We start from the raw sequence: 14,676 nt of genomic DNA, 5'->3' as shown, positions 1-14,676 counted from the left end.
TTCATTTGGAAGAGTGATTGCAGATTGGAAGGTAGCTGCGTGCACATGGTGCTGTGGAATGACATGTGTGCACAGGCTCAATTGCCATTGCTGCATGGGCTTCTGGCAAATCCATCAGTTTTCGTTGTGGTGTATGGGCTTGTGGTGGTAGTGTTTCTGGGGTACTTTGGTTTATGTTGTTTGCATGTTTGCTCTGTAGTCCAACAAAAGGAGGGACAGCAGCAGTTTCTTCATGACCCACTTCTGGCCTTCCTTGGAAAAGGCCCAGGTGACCTTTACCTTCAGCAAATGGAGGAAGGGGTCAGGGGGGGCTGCCCTCTGTCCTCCACCTTCTTCTTCATACCCAGAACTTAAGAGTAATCCTTGAGGGACAAGACAAGGTTCCTCTTTCCAGGAGGGAAGGGGCATTATTCTATGCATATCTCACAACCTCAAATTTTAGATCTCTGCCTTGACAACTTGTACTTTGGTTTGCTTGGCTTCAGATGACCTGAAGAATAAGTGTATAATATTGGATTGATTGAGACATGAGCTAAATAACATGCAACTTGGCATTGCCACCTAGGAGAGCTACATGCTGACTCAGCCCCATGCAGCCATAGAGTGAGGTAGTTGACTCCCAGAGCTCCATTTGTGCTGCAGCGTGACTGGGTTGTCACTTGACCTCAAATCCTCAGGTACACCTGCTGATTGTTGATGAGGAGGTGGGAAGGAGTTACAACCATAGTTCAAAGGCATTGAGATCTTGGTGCCTAGCCTCTGGTTGGCACATTCTCTACTTTTTCTTCTGATGGCATATTCTTTTTCAAAGTAAAGGAGTCCTGGAGCAGGGGAAAATAAGGAAGCCCAGTTTCTGGGGACTCACTAGGGTCAGACATGTGAGAGAGGAATACTGAGTCTGCTCACAGAACATTTGAAGTCCTTATTGGACAAGCAAAAAAAGTAGAGTTTAAACCATTGTTTTGTCTTAACAAAAGTTCCCCTTTTCCCCTCCACCCTCTGAAGTCCAATACATAACTTTCATGTGATACTCTCGACTTAAGAACTGCTTATAAGTGGATAGTTGAAGTTCTTAGGTAAAGATGGTGAGCATTTGGGTAATTACTGGGTGTGATATTCCAGTGCCTATAAACACAGACACATGTATATTCACATAAGTTTCCTGTATATTTAAATACGTTTTCTATGTACATAGACCCATACAGATGTAGATTAAAAGACTTAGTCTTGTTTTAGCATTTTATGCTTCTACTATTTAGATAAAAGGTCTCTGCCAAGCTAGGCATGGTTGTGCATCCCTGTAATGTCAGCACTTGGGAGGTAGAGGCAGGAGGATTTTTTAGTTCAAGGCAAGCTTGAGCTGTGAGTGATTATTCTAAGACAAAACAAAACCATCTTTTTAAAAGCTTTTTCTCCTAAGATTTATTTTTTGTCCATTAATAACTAAATGTTTACTCGGGGAAACATCCCCTCCCCAAGTAGCAGAACACTTTATTTTAAGGTTAGTTGTGAGCTGGGGTTGAGATGCTGCTGCTGACCTCATCAGATTTGAGAGAGAGCTCCTTAGAATCTGTTCTTATCCTTTTTAGTACATCATCTAGCTGCCAGTCTATCATCTACATACCACAAGACATCATCAGAGCCAAAGAGATTATCGCCCAGATCAACACCCTGAAAACCCAAGTTAGTTACTACGCAGAGCGGCTCTCAAGGGCAGCCAAGGACAGGTCTGCCACTGGCCTTGAAAGGACACTTGCCATCTTGGCAGACAAGGTAGGAAGAGCTTTCCTGATGCTTGTGGGGTATGGCATTCTCTTGGGTTTCTATAACCTTCTTTGTACACTAGAGCAACCTTAGTGTGCCTAGAGTAGTCCCAAAGAGAGTGACTGTGATGCCCTTGAAAGTTTATCTTACAAAGGCCCAGGAAGGTTTTGTTCTTTGCCTAGGAACCCATGGCTGGTGGCTCTAAAGTCTGTGGGCTCTGGCTCATTGTGTTTGATTTGATGCAGCCTGTAATTTCTTAGTGATGGCCTAACCAGTACTTTAAAAAATTTCTTTTGTATATGAATTTAAAAAGAACCTGAACTATAACACAGACATAAGAATAATATAATCTCAGTAATATAATCTCAGTGGCATATCTGTCTATTTATCTTAATTGGCATAATATATTCATTGGCATATACAGATACATGAGCCAGATTTTTTTTTTACCATAACTTGGTCTTGTCTTAAAAATAATTGTAAATGTTGGTCCACATTGAGGGACTGGATATGTAAGACCTTATTTTTATTAGACCATTTTGGTGGGTGATAGTTTTTCATATTACTCAGTCTCAGAACACACACACATCATTCTGGTCATACTTCCTTCCCACACTTTGCTGGGAGTAAGCTCCTGTTCCTAACCAGAATGTGTTATGTCTTTCATAGGTGTTAATACAGCAAAAAGAGAACTTAGATCCCAGGGAAAGATAAAATGTCAGCAATAAAATTATGAATCAAAGAACTCCTGTTGCCTATAGAATTCTCTAAAACCAGAAGTTCCAGGAATCTAGCTGTTCAAAGCCAAGGAATTTAGGTATTAAATGCTTAGGTACAAAAAGAAAAAACTCCAGCAATTGAACCAAAATAATGCGTGATCCCCCAAGACTTTTTCCTTTGAGGATGGAAAGAGCTATGAGCTGGTTAAGGCTGGAACATTGACTCTCTTCAGGCCTCTTCTTGTGAGCAGGGTCAAAGGCAGGTAGGGGACAAAGAATGTTAGAGAAGATTTTTCAGCCTCCTCTCATCTTCCTTGTGTTTTCTACTTTTAGGGGGAATTCTTGTGGAAAACTCAGACATTCTGAGGGAGTGGGGGAACTGCAGATCTCTAGTTGCTTATCACCATGAAGCAGGGCAGAAATGGGGAATGATGGGCTTCCTCATATCCAAACCTTTGTAGCCCTTGTTGTGGGTCAGAATTCCAGTTCTGGTTTGTGTACATCTGCAGACCCGGCAGCTGGTCACAGTTTGTGACTGCAAGCTGCTGGCCAGCTCCATCCATGGACTGAATGCTGCACGACCTGACTACATCGCTTCCAAGGCCTCCCCGACCTCAACAGAGGAGGAACAGGTGATGCTTCGGAATGACCAGGACACCCTCATGGCCAGGTGGACTGGGAGGAACAGCCGATCTTCCCTGCAAGTGGACTGGCATGAGGAGGAGTGGGTGAGTCTACTGCCCATGGCCTATTATCCTGTTGCTGAATTTGGGTTGCAAACTACAGAACCAGTTGCCAGTTCTTCCCTTCGATGGTATATAAAGGATTGACTCCATTGTGAGAAAGCTCCAGGTCTCCTTCCCTAATGTTTTTTGGGCTATCTGACACAAAGTGGGAGCCTATAGAGAAGGTTTACTTTTTACGCTCTGAATGTGTTGTTAAAGGCCTTCATTGCTCTCCCTGACAGCTGTGTCTTTTGTGGCTCCTGTTAGCCACACTTCTATTTCTTTGGTACTCTGCTGGCTCTTTGCCTTTTCAGGACTGTTAGGAGTTGTGGGAGCTTAGGTGCTAGAACTACCCTGACATTATATCACATTACTGTTCCTCACAAAGATGGCCTTGAGAGCAGGATATGTGTCTCTTGAGAGAAAGACCACATTATACAACTTGTCACTTGTTGGGACTAGAGCTTGACACTAAAGTAATCAAGTACTAATCATCACAAAGTGGTCCTTCAGCTATGGCATCCATCTGGGAGGGCTTCTGAAAATTACTTCCACCTTCCATTTCCTCCTCCCAACTTCTTCATCTTCCCTGAACAGCTGTTTCCATTTCATTCCTTGGGAAAGAGATGTTCATCTTCTGTGCATGTGTGTATGTAGGTATGTGTGTGTATATATGTGTGCCTGCAGTGGAGGGAAGGCTTGTAGTGCCCTGTTATATTTCTGGTGGTATTAAAAGGCTGTATGTCTTCTATACAATTATAAACAATCTCAAACTTCCAAAAAAGTGACATAAACTTATCTTTGAAGAGCAAATACAACTTTAATGGGAAATTAAGAGTCATCTAGATATTTCTTAATCATGTTAATGAACATGGTGGTCTGACGTGTAGTATCACAGAGGGATTTGGTTTGTGCTGTTCTTTTTTTTTCCTTTGGGATGATTGATTCCAGTGCGCTCTCTTTGTTTGGAAGGAGAAAGTGTGGTTGAACGTGGACAAGAGCCTGGAATGCATCATCCAGCGAGTGGACAAGCTACTGCAGAAGGAGCGCCTGCATGGCGAGGGCTGTGAGGATGTCTTTCCTTGTGCAGGCAGCTGCACCAGCAAGAAAGGTAACCGGAACAGCCACGCCTACTGGATCAGACCGGAGGACCCCTTCTGCAACACCCCCTCCTCACCATGCCCCTCTTCCATGTCCATTGCTGCATGCCATCCTCACCCAAGCACACGTGCGTATGCATTCATGCTTCTCATGCTCTCTCCACCTTGAGCTGCATCACTTGTCTTTGTTTCTGATTCCATGCATCCCTCTCCTAGGTAGACTGAAGGGAGGGTTGGCAGGTCAGTCAATGTGAGAGTAAACTACACAAGGGCAGGGCTCTAGGGCTTTTTAGGTTTATAAACCAACCTGACAACCTGACAAGCTGGTTGCAGATGCCTCTCTGTTGCAGTGTTTATTGCTTTAGGAACTGGTAGATGAGGGAAGAGTGAGTTTTGCAGGGACATGCTAGATGAAGGTGTTAACATGCTCTATAGACTTAACCAAAGGCTACTTATCACTGGCCCAGCATGCTCTGATCTACTAGGGACATGTTATCTAGTAACTTGTAATTCAGGAAGATGGTGGATCTTCATTTCTGGTCTCTGGGGGCTGAGTTAGGTTTACCTGTTTAGTACCACCTTTCAAGGGGGATCTTGAATAATGCTATGAGACAACCTTCTTCAAATAGTTTTTGTCTATGGAGACCTGAGATACATCTGTTCTGTGAGTGGCCTTAAAACTAGGGACTATGTGCTTTCTAAGTAAACAGATCCTTTGTCCCTTCCTCACAGAAGCCCTTCTCACTTTTTCTTGTGATAGCTGGAAAGGATTTGGGGCCAGTCAGTTGAGTTCTGGCTGCAGACTAATCTTCTGCCTCCGTTTTGCTCTTGTTGGAGAACTTTAAGGCATATAAATTATGACCAAGATGTACCAAGGATTAGACTTCAAAAGATGAGGACTTTCAAATTCTCAATTGGGCAACTTCCATTCAAGGCAGAATTGTGCTACTTTGTCAGAGGCTTTTGATAAATCCTTCTTCTGTGTTGGAGATGCCCTTCACTTCTTTTAATTTGCCTGCAATCTGTTTCTTAGGGCACAATTCCACTATTTCAGCAGAATCTACATCATCCACTTCTCTATCCACCAGGGTTAAAGCTTGAATTTTCCCAATCCTATATTGGTTCATGGTTCTTTTGTCTCTATTTTGTTCTTTTTGATATGTTTTTTTTTAAAAAAAACATTAAGTTGTAAGTTGTTTGTTTTTGCAGTTTTTCTGAAAGTTCATTAGAAGAAAGATGATATACACACACGTGCGTGCGCGCTCACACACACACACACATCATCTTGTTTGTAACTTTATGTTTCCTCAGCAGATACCAAGAGTAATTTTTTAGATTTTTAACTTAAAAAATTTATTGTCAAGGTGATGTACAGAGGGGTTACAGTTACACAAATAAGAGAGTGCATACATTTCTTGTTCAACTTGTTACCCCCGCCCTCATTTTAAATTTTTTATTTACTTATTTATTTTTTGCAAGTTCTGGGGCTTGAACTCAGGGCCTGGGCACTGTCCCTGAGGTTCTTTTCTCAAGGCTAGCACTCTACCATTTGAGCCACAGCACCACTTCCGGCTTTTTCTGCCTATATGTTACTGAGGAATCAAACCCAGGGCTTCATGCATGCAAGGCAAGCACTCTGCCACTAAGCCACATTCCCAGCCCTAGATTTTTTTTTTAAATTTAGAATCTAGTTGGTTTAGTCAGATGTGCTAGGTATCTATAACAAATATTTTTAGATATATCTTGTATTGCTTAAATATAGACACACTTAGATTCATTTTACATAAATGAGCATTTATGTTATTTTGCATTTGACTTGTACTTACGTGTGCCATCCGCATCAGCTGAGTGTAATGACAGGAACATAAAGCATGTACCTGAGAGAGCCTCACTCTGCTGATCAGTCACAAAGGAGAGTAAGAATCACAACTATGGAGCCTTCCTAATTTTCAGATCTTACAAGAGTCAGAAAGTTCTTTAGACTCCAGTGTAATCAAATCAGGAGGATCAGAAAGAACAAGGTTAACCTTGGTTTCTATGGCTGCACCCCAGTTCATGGATCTCTAAGATTATATGCTGCATTTTACATGCACCTGAAGGGAAAGTTCACAGTGGCTGTTAAACCTTGTAGGACTTCATAATCTAAACCAAGTTAGAAAGTTACTGGTCTGGGAATACCAGAGGAGACTTGATTCTTCTCTTTGATTGCAAGATGAGCTTAGAAAGTTGAATTTGAACCCTGATAAAACTCTCACAGTTATGTTCCCAACTCAGCAGTTCAAAATCACCACAGAAGCCCATAAAACAGGCTCTTAAGACATTCCTCCTTTGCTCACAGACTTGAAGGAGGGGTGAAAAGGAGGCAAAAATCTGTATTTTTTAAAGGCCCGGATAATTCTGATTAGCCAGACAGAAGTTTCAAAGTTACTCAAAGTTACATCTATGGGATTCTCATCTTTGTTAGCTAGATGCTCTTTGGGTATGTGAGTTCCAACAAAAGTCAGAGCTTTCTAACTCATAGAGGCCTTCGTATCCCCTATGCTAGTTTTAAGAAGCCATGTCTAAAGGTTAGAGGAATGACCTAGACTCGACAATATGGAAAAGTCCCCTTAAAGCTGGTTCTGCTTGGTTTTGAGAATATGAAACTACTTTGTTTCAATAATCTGAAGATATTCTTTGAACTTATTAGTTCAAAGAACCAATTCTTATTCCTGTGATTCCTTCTCAAACTTGTTTTCTTTCAGGTAGCACACCCAGTTCACTGGGAATTTTAGAGTTTTTAAAGAAAACAAAATTGAAATGTATGTCAGTTATGACTCAATAAAAAAATAAAATAAAAATTGGAATTTTTGAAAACCTGCAAGATATCTTAATTGGAGAGTTCTCCCCAAACATACAACTTTTGCATTTAGTTTAAATCTTAAAGATGGAGAATAGTGTTCTTTTTGGAATATTGGTTTTATTACTGGATCTTAACATTTTGGATCTCAGCAGGCAGTCTTGATCCTAAGCTTTCCCAGCGAGTCAGGGTACGTGGACTCTGACAGGGGCCATGATCAATGAGCTAGTCTCTCTCATTTGCTGTTGTGAGCTAACATGGGATCCATTATTACAACATCATTGATGTGGCATGCATCATGTTGTATATGTTGGATCACTCATCCTGAAGTGCGTTTTATGTGGAGACATTAGTAACGTGAATGTTGACACTGGTGAATCTGCATTGTCTACTGGTGACAGAGCCCAGCTACTCACAGCAGCTGGAGTGCCTTTGTGAAACTTCTGGGGAAGAGGTATTCAGGCCCCAGACCTCTTCTCTGTGTGTTTTAGTCACCTTATAGGCTGCTGCTGCAGCAGCTCTGAGACTGAGTTGCTCATGTTTGAATTGTGTGCTGCTCCTTAATCATCCCTGTTGCCCTCCATTTCTGTGCAGATACCAGTCCCCCTCCTGAAGAGTCCAGCCCAGGTATGTGGTTTCCATTCAAAGTCCTGCTGGGTGTGTTCTTAACATTCAGGTAGTGTCCAAAGCTCAGGAATCAAAGTTAGTTTAGGTTTCCCTACTCAGGGGAAAATATTTTAGGACTTTGTCATGAGGTTTGATAAGGGACCAGTGGGGTTGAGGGAATTGTAACTTGAAGTAGGCTGTCACATGTTTTGTGTTTTGACTTTTACAAGACCTTTCCAGATGATTAGTATTTATGAGTGTATTGGCTTCCTGAGGTGGATTAGAGAATTACACATTGGTAAATGATACGCCTTTATATTCACCTGAACTTGTAAGTAGAACTCTAAAGACACATCAGCTAATGTATATCCACTGAAAGTTGTGACATTTCTAATTATGAAGTATCCTTTCTTCTAAGCATGGATACAGCTTTAGAAATTTTATCAGGCATTTCTATGGGCCTTAATTGGAATGGAATTAGTGCTAGAAATTAGAATCTATTTGCTATATTTGCATGTTACCCAATGTTTATTATTCTAGTTCAGGGGTTGGCAAACTGCAGTTCTGAGCTAAATCCTGGCCACAGTCTGCTGTCATGACTAATGCATTATTGAAAACCAGTCATGCCCACCTATTCACATACTGTGTGCCAATCCCAGAGTTGAGTTGGTGCAAGTGCAATAGAGATTCTGTTGCCTTCGAAGTCTAAAATATTTACTATCAAGCCTTATTAGTAAAGGTGTGCTGACCCCTGATCTGGTTCACACTGATGAGCTTCCTGATATGGCTTATGATTTTTCCAGAGTGTGCATGTACTCCTCAAATAATATGGTCTTTTCCTCTCTAGCACCTACCGTGGGCCTAGACTTACCTTTCTTTATTTCCATCTTCTGGTTCCCCTCAGCATACCTACACATCAGGCAGAAGGCTAGAGCCTTCAGACAGAGGTGACTTTACTTAGCCCCATATAGAAGTGTCTGGCATGCCACATCCAGCAGTGAGGACCAAGGAAGGGCCCATGAGCCTGCCCTTAGAATCTCAGTTCTTTTCTGCCCTAAGGATTTGTCAGCATACAGACTATCTCTGGCTCATATAACTATCCTGATTTTGTCAGTAGTGTCATTTCCAGAGTCACTAGTGGCTTTCCTACAGTTGATATGAAATACATTGATTAGGTCCCTTGCCATAAGCTTTTGTAGAACAATATATAATTTAACGTAAGGCACACAAACACACCTTGTCTCCCTGACTCCCTCCCTCCCCTATTAATGAAAAATGTAAATGCAGAATATGGATTTATTTGAAAGACTTTTAAAGTTATCTTTTTTTTGCGGGGGGGGAGGAGGGGTCTGGTTGTGGGGCCTGAACTCTGGGCCTGGGCGCTGTCCCTCAGCTCTTCAGCTCAAGACTAGCGCTCTACCACTTGAGCCACAGTGCCACTTCCTGCTTTTTTCTTTTTGCTTATATGGTACTGAGGAATCGAACCCAGGGCCTCATGCATGCAAGGCAAGCGCTCTACCACTGAGCCACCTTCCCAGCCCCTTAAAGTTATCTTTAGTGATACAATCATTGGATGGACAATCAGTCCATGAATATGATAGGTTAACAATTGGGTAAGCTGATTCCCCCAAGTAGATCAGCTGTGTAATGGATCATTGCTTAGTTGAGTAGATGTTTTTGAATAGCAAGACTTTCTCACTGAAGGAATCAGATTGTAAACCTTCACTAACTCCAGTATCCCAGGGGCCTTTACTTGAGTAGGACCTTTGTGGTGGTAGTGCCCCTGAAATACACTTTTTAAGTTGTAAGTTTCTCCATATTGAAAACACATACTATCTTTTAACTCTACTTCTTTCCCTAACACAAGCAAGATAACCACTAGAAATAACATGATGTATAGATTCAATCATTGTAAAAATGCCAGTTCTTTTTCTGTATCTGGGATTGACATTTAGTCTCTCTGAGCCCATTTCTTCTTCTTAATTAAGCATTCTTTTGCTTAATAAGAAGACAGAAAGTAAAGTGCAGATAGGTATTGATAAGCATTGCTTGATGCACTTTTTAGATGCTTCTCTGGGCAAATGTCACACTCAACAAGTCCATGCTGACCAAGACAATTGTCCTGGTGCTTTTAAAACATTCTTCCTATACTCCAACTTTTTCTAAGTTGGCAAGACAGTCATTCTCACATGAATTAGTTTAAAGAGAAGTAGGCAAATTGAAAAAACTTGCATATTGAAGCTGGTTGTCATGATGCATACATGTAAACCCAGCACTCAGAAGGCTGAGGCCATTCTGGGCTATCACCAAGATCTTGTCTGTAAAACAAAATAAAGTAAAACAAGTTGTTTGTAGAGATCTTTACTTTGTCAAATAACACCACTTATGTAACCTCATCATTTACCAGTTAAAGTGATCATGATTTGAATATTAATTGTATATGGATGATTTGAAAATAATGTAAAATTGGCAGCATTTTCTCTATTCATGTTTACTCCTTACTGAAGAGAAGTTTTAGTGACTTCTCTTCACTAAAAAGACTTTTAATGACTACTCTTCCCTAAAACTGTTATTCTTCCCTGAATGATTTGGCTAGTAAAACCTAATTTCTATTTGCTACAATTGTCTTGCATTCAACAGACTTCTTCAAAGGAAAAAAAACCCACCAGAAAACTTGTTTTCTGAGAATTCTAGGGGAGAAAGAGGCTTGACAGTCTCCTTTCCCTGAAAAGGCTCCATGTGGCTAAAGGGTTGAGGCCTTGCCTATGTCCAGTACTGCTCAGTGGTTGGTTGGGCATAGGACTCAAATTTTCCATTTTTCAGTCCAGTGTTTTTTGTCTCCTGACTTACTTTACTAAGATCTTTTACTATGGTCTTTCTAAATTTAGCCTGCACTTTTTCATTACAGATATAAACTCTTGTTCACATGGAATATACCTCCATATCCAGTTAGATCATTTCCAACCTTAGACCTGTTACCTGTACTTAATTCCCACTAACCAAACAGGTCCTTTACAGATGCCAGGTATTTTTTTGAGTTTACTTTCCAATGAAGTGCTGATGGCTTGAGAAAGCTAAGCTAAGTCTCCTTCCTTGTCATTTTTTTATACTCTGCGTATCAAAGACAGGGTTCACCCTTTTGTAGTCCAGGGCATGGTGTAAGGAACCTCTGTGACTTGCACTTCAACCTGTCAGGCATCACTCCATTGCTTCAAGCCATGTTTGGAGTGGTGGGTTCGCCAAGTGAGGATGAGCAAATGCCTATTTTTGGGCTTAATGACTTGTTAAATATATAATGGATGAGAGCATGTTTTCTTTTTTAAATGTCTTCCAAATAGGAATGAGAATAGAGCCAAAACCAAAGATACCCCTCACCCTGTTTTCTCCCTCAAGATTCTATTTTTAAAAATATTGTTTTGGTAAAGGGTCAAAGGTTTCTCATATTTCTAAAGGAAAACTAAGCTCAAAATAATTGGTATCAGGCAGAGAGGTGATGAAAAAAGTGAGTGTAGGAGAGTCAGGAGAGCTGTGGGGAACATGAGAATCGAACCAGATGCATATAAGGCCAACAGAGGCGGAGTTAGTACTTTGCTCTGGAAGGACAAGGACAGAGACAGGAAAAGTGAGATAACAGATAGCTATTCAGGCTGAGGAACCCATGGTGCTTTGGAAGGAGGTTGGCCTCCTTCCAGATCATTTTCTGGGATCATCATGATATGAAGAAGGTTTTTGTTGTTGTGTTCCTCAGACAACAGTCTTGGGTGTTGAGCTGGTGGTCCCCAATGGTTTCAGGAGACCAGGCATGAGTTGGTAGCTTTAAACTGCTTGAAGTTACTAGAAAGGCTACTGGCTACAGGGCTAGAGTCAGGACTGGTGTCTGGCCAAACTTGGTTCTAGTCCCAGGATAGAGGGTGGTCCAAACAGGGTCAGAAGATGTAGAAGTGTTGGGGGTAAGGGATAGGAAGATGGGACAATGGTTAGGGGATGAATGTACTAACTTACAGACCTAATCTGTAAGATCTTCCTTTCTAATCATAACTCCTTTATTTGTGCCCAGGTGAATGGAGTGAAGCCCTATACCCCCTGCTGACTACCCTCACAGACTGCGTGTCCATGATGAGTGACAAGGCCAAGAAGGCCATGGTCTTCCTGCTCATGCAGGACAGTGCCCCCACCATAGCTTCTTACCTGAGCCTGCAGTACCGCCGCGACGTAGTCTTCTGCCAAACCGTAAGCCGGGCTGGGCCAGGAGGGTGGCCCTCAGAAAATAACACCCTCAGGAAGGCCCTTTCCATCTCCTTCATTTGTGAAAAATGCAGAGAGTGTTGTTGTCTTCCTATTGGTTTTCAGTGTATTTAATAGAGAGGCTAGCTTTCAACACAGGATAGACACTACTCCATTGATAAGTATTGGTTTCTCCTGAAGAGCTGGCAATGATTGGTAGGCTTTACACCAGGGTGGTGGTGGAAGGCATAGGACTCTGCTGTCTTTTTATTTTTTCCCCTGGGAAGGAATCTAATGGAGCAATATAGGTGCTTGCTATTTATGGTCTGCTTTCTCATTAATAAAACAGTAAGTACTTAATTCTTGTGGCTTATTGAAAAATTCTGTTTTAATGATATCAGTTATCTTTCAGTGAGATGAGAGTTGAAATAAATGTTATAAGTTAAAAGATGCCAGTTATACATTAGTAATGTGCAGTCATGTTGGTAGGCTGGTGCTGTGCAGTCCCTGCTCATGCTAGGAGGCCTTTTATCCCATAGGAAACCTCCCATTTAGAGCTGAGGGACTGTGCTATCTCTTATGCCTATTCTTAGATGATGTGGCTCTATAAATAAACAGACTCTTTTGGTATTGATTCTGGGCTTCTAGAAGTTTCCAACCTAGGAAAAATCCCAGGCAGGTCAGGACAAAGGCTGGGTTAAAACCAGGCTCACCTTAGGAGTGACATGCACAAGCAAGCCCAAAGTATTTCACATTATCTCAATGACCTTTGCCCAATATGACTCCAGAGCCAAGACATCTCTAGCTCTCCAGTACTCCATTTCTCTCCACCTTCTATCCCCCGGGGATGAAATGCTACTGACATCCCTTTGAGCAGTGAAGCAGACAAATTCAAGTCCCAGGACTTGGGAAGCTGGTGTCTATACCCCACACCCTATGTCTTCCACAGCTGACTGCTCTCATCTGTGGCTTCATCATCAAGCTAAGGAACTGCCTGCATGATGATGGCTTCCTGCGGCAGCTCTACACCATTGGACTACTGGCCCAGTTTGAAAGCCTCCTAAGCACTTATGGTGAGACTTGAGTGACTGCATACACCTGGGCTTTCCAAGACCTGAGGTCACAGTGGCAGTTTCATTTGTGATTTCTACTCTTTCTTCTCAGATATTAAAATGAATCTAAATTTCATGAGAATATGTGACAAAGAACCCATGAAACTCTCCTTGCTTTATGGTGCTGTTGATCTTCATTTTATCTTAAAGATCTTCCTAGTTGAGGATAGATGGTGATTATTTAACCAGGCACTTGTTTATGAATTGTTCCTACTAAACTTTTTGTGCAGTGACACCTGTTCACAGAAGGTGCATACAAACCCATTCCTCAGCCAGTAATTACTAAGAGTTACTAGGTCAAAGAGTAGGAATGTGTTAAAATTTATTTTCTATTTCCAAATTGGCCTTGAAAGATCCTTTCTTTTCCCTGGTCTTGTTTCCTATTATTCCTTCTAAAAAAGGTAAAAATGGATAATTTTTTTTTTTTTTGGTCCAGTCATGGGGCCTGAACTCTGGGCCTGGGCGCTGTCCCTCAGCTCTTCAGCTCAAGGCTAGCGCTCTACCACTTGAGCCACAGCACCACTTCTGGCTTTTTTCTTTTTGCTTATGTGGTGCTGAGGAATCGAACCCAGGGCCTCAGGCATGCAAGGCAAGTGCTCTACCACTGAGCCACCTTCCCAGCCCCAAAAATGGATAATTTTTAAAAAGTGCTTGCTAATCATGGAGTTATAGGATATACTTATTGAATAGATATCCTTTGCCATGTGGCCACAGCAAAGTTATATATTGCTTCTCTTCTCATTCTCAAATTGTGGGTATTGTCTTCTGAGCTCCATGCATTTTCCTGTCCCTCCCCACAGTCCTGAGCTTGACTATGGAAGGCTTGAGAAGGGTACCTGTTTCTACCAGCTGCATTTGTTTTTTTTTTTTGTTTGTTTGTTTTTTTAATTTAATTTTATTTTATTTGAGAACATACTGTACAGAGGGGCTACAATTACATGGGCAGGATAATGCATACATTTCTTACCAAGCATTGCAGCCTCCTCCTTTGTTTACCCTTCACCTCCCTTCCCAGCCTCCCCCCTCCCCCCCACCCAATCATACCCCCCTCCCCCCCCACACCGACATTGTAAAGCTGGTTTTGACATGACATTTTGTACTTCTCATTGTTGCAACAGGTCCACCTGAATCCTTAAACGACTTGTTTGTCCCCATCTCCTCCACATGTTATACTGACATCAAATATAGTGAAAGCGGGGGTTACACTGTGGGGGAGGGACATACAAAGCAACAAAGAAATAATCTTATAAATGCGTTAGAAACACATGCATGAAAGAAATGAAAACATTAAAATACATATTTAAGGGTTCATTTTCCTAACATCACATTATCTGACCTTTTTCGCTTGACTCATACCTATACTAGATATTGCAAATAAGGGAAACCATGGGACCTATGCTTCTTTGGGCCTGGCTTACTTCACTTAATATAATTTTTTCCAAACCTTTCCATTTCCTAACAAATGGGGAAATGTCATTCTTTCTGATGGAGGCATAGAATTCCATTGTGTATATATACCACATTTTCTTGATCCATTCATCTACTGAGGGGCATCTGGGTTGGTTCCAGATCATAGCTATGGTAAAT

At 41.6% G+C, this 14,676-nt stretch overlaps 1 protein-coding gene across 8 annotated transcripts in view; it reads left to right on the top strand.

The window, feature by feature from the left end:
* Positions 1-14,676, top strand: part of LOC138825022 (inositol polyphosphate-4-phosphatase type I A-like) — a 56,020-nt gene that overhangs the window by 14,729 nt on the left and 26,615 nt on the right. For 4 of the 8 annotated variants that reach the window (XM_070019382.1, XM_070019381.1, XM_070019379.1 and 1 more), the window contains 6 exons: positions 1,590-1,773; positions 2,993-3,211; positions 4,181-4,319; positions 7,742-7,774; positions 11,811-11,983; positions 12,927-13,050. In XM_070019382.1, the coding sequence (XP_069875483.1) occupies positions 1,590-1,773; positions 2,993-3,211; positions 4,181-4,319; positions 7,742-7,774; positions 11,811-11,983; positions 12,927-13,050 (872 nt within the window). Of the gene's footprint in view, positions 1-1,589; positions 1,774-2,992; positions 3,212-4,180; positions 4,437-7,741; positions 7,775-11,810; positions 11,984-12,926; positions 13,051-14,676 lie in introns of all 8 variants that reach the window. The other 4 variants (XM_070019376.1, XM_070019375.1, XM_070019383.1 and 1 more) reach the window with 2 other exon arrangements.

This window comes from Dipodomys merriami, unplaced genomic scaffold (assembly GCF_024711535.1).
Source record: "Dipodomys merriami isolate MVZ:Mamm:240054 unplaced genomic scaffold, mDipMer1.0.p SCAF_1315, whole genome shotgun sequence".
NCBI classification, from domain to species: domain Eukaryota; kingdom Metazoa; phylum Chordata; class Mammalia; order Rodentia; family Heteromyidae; genus Dipodomys; species Dipodomys merriami.
Note: the sequence above shows the minus strand (reverse complement) of the source record. Positions and strands in the feature narration are given on the sequence as shown.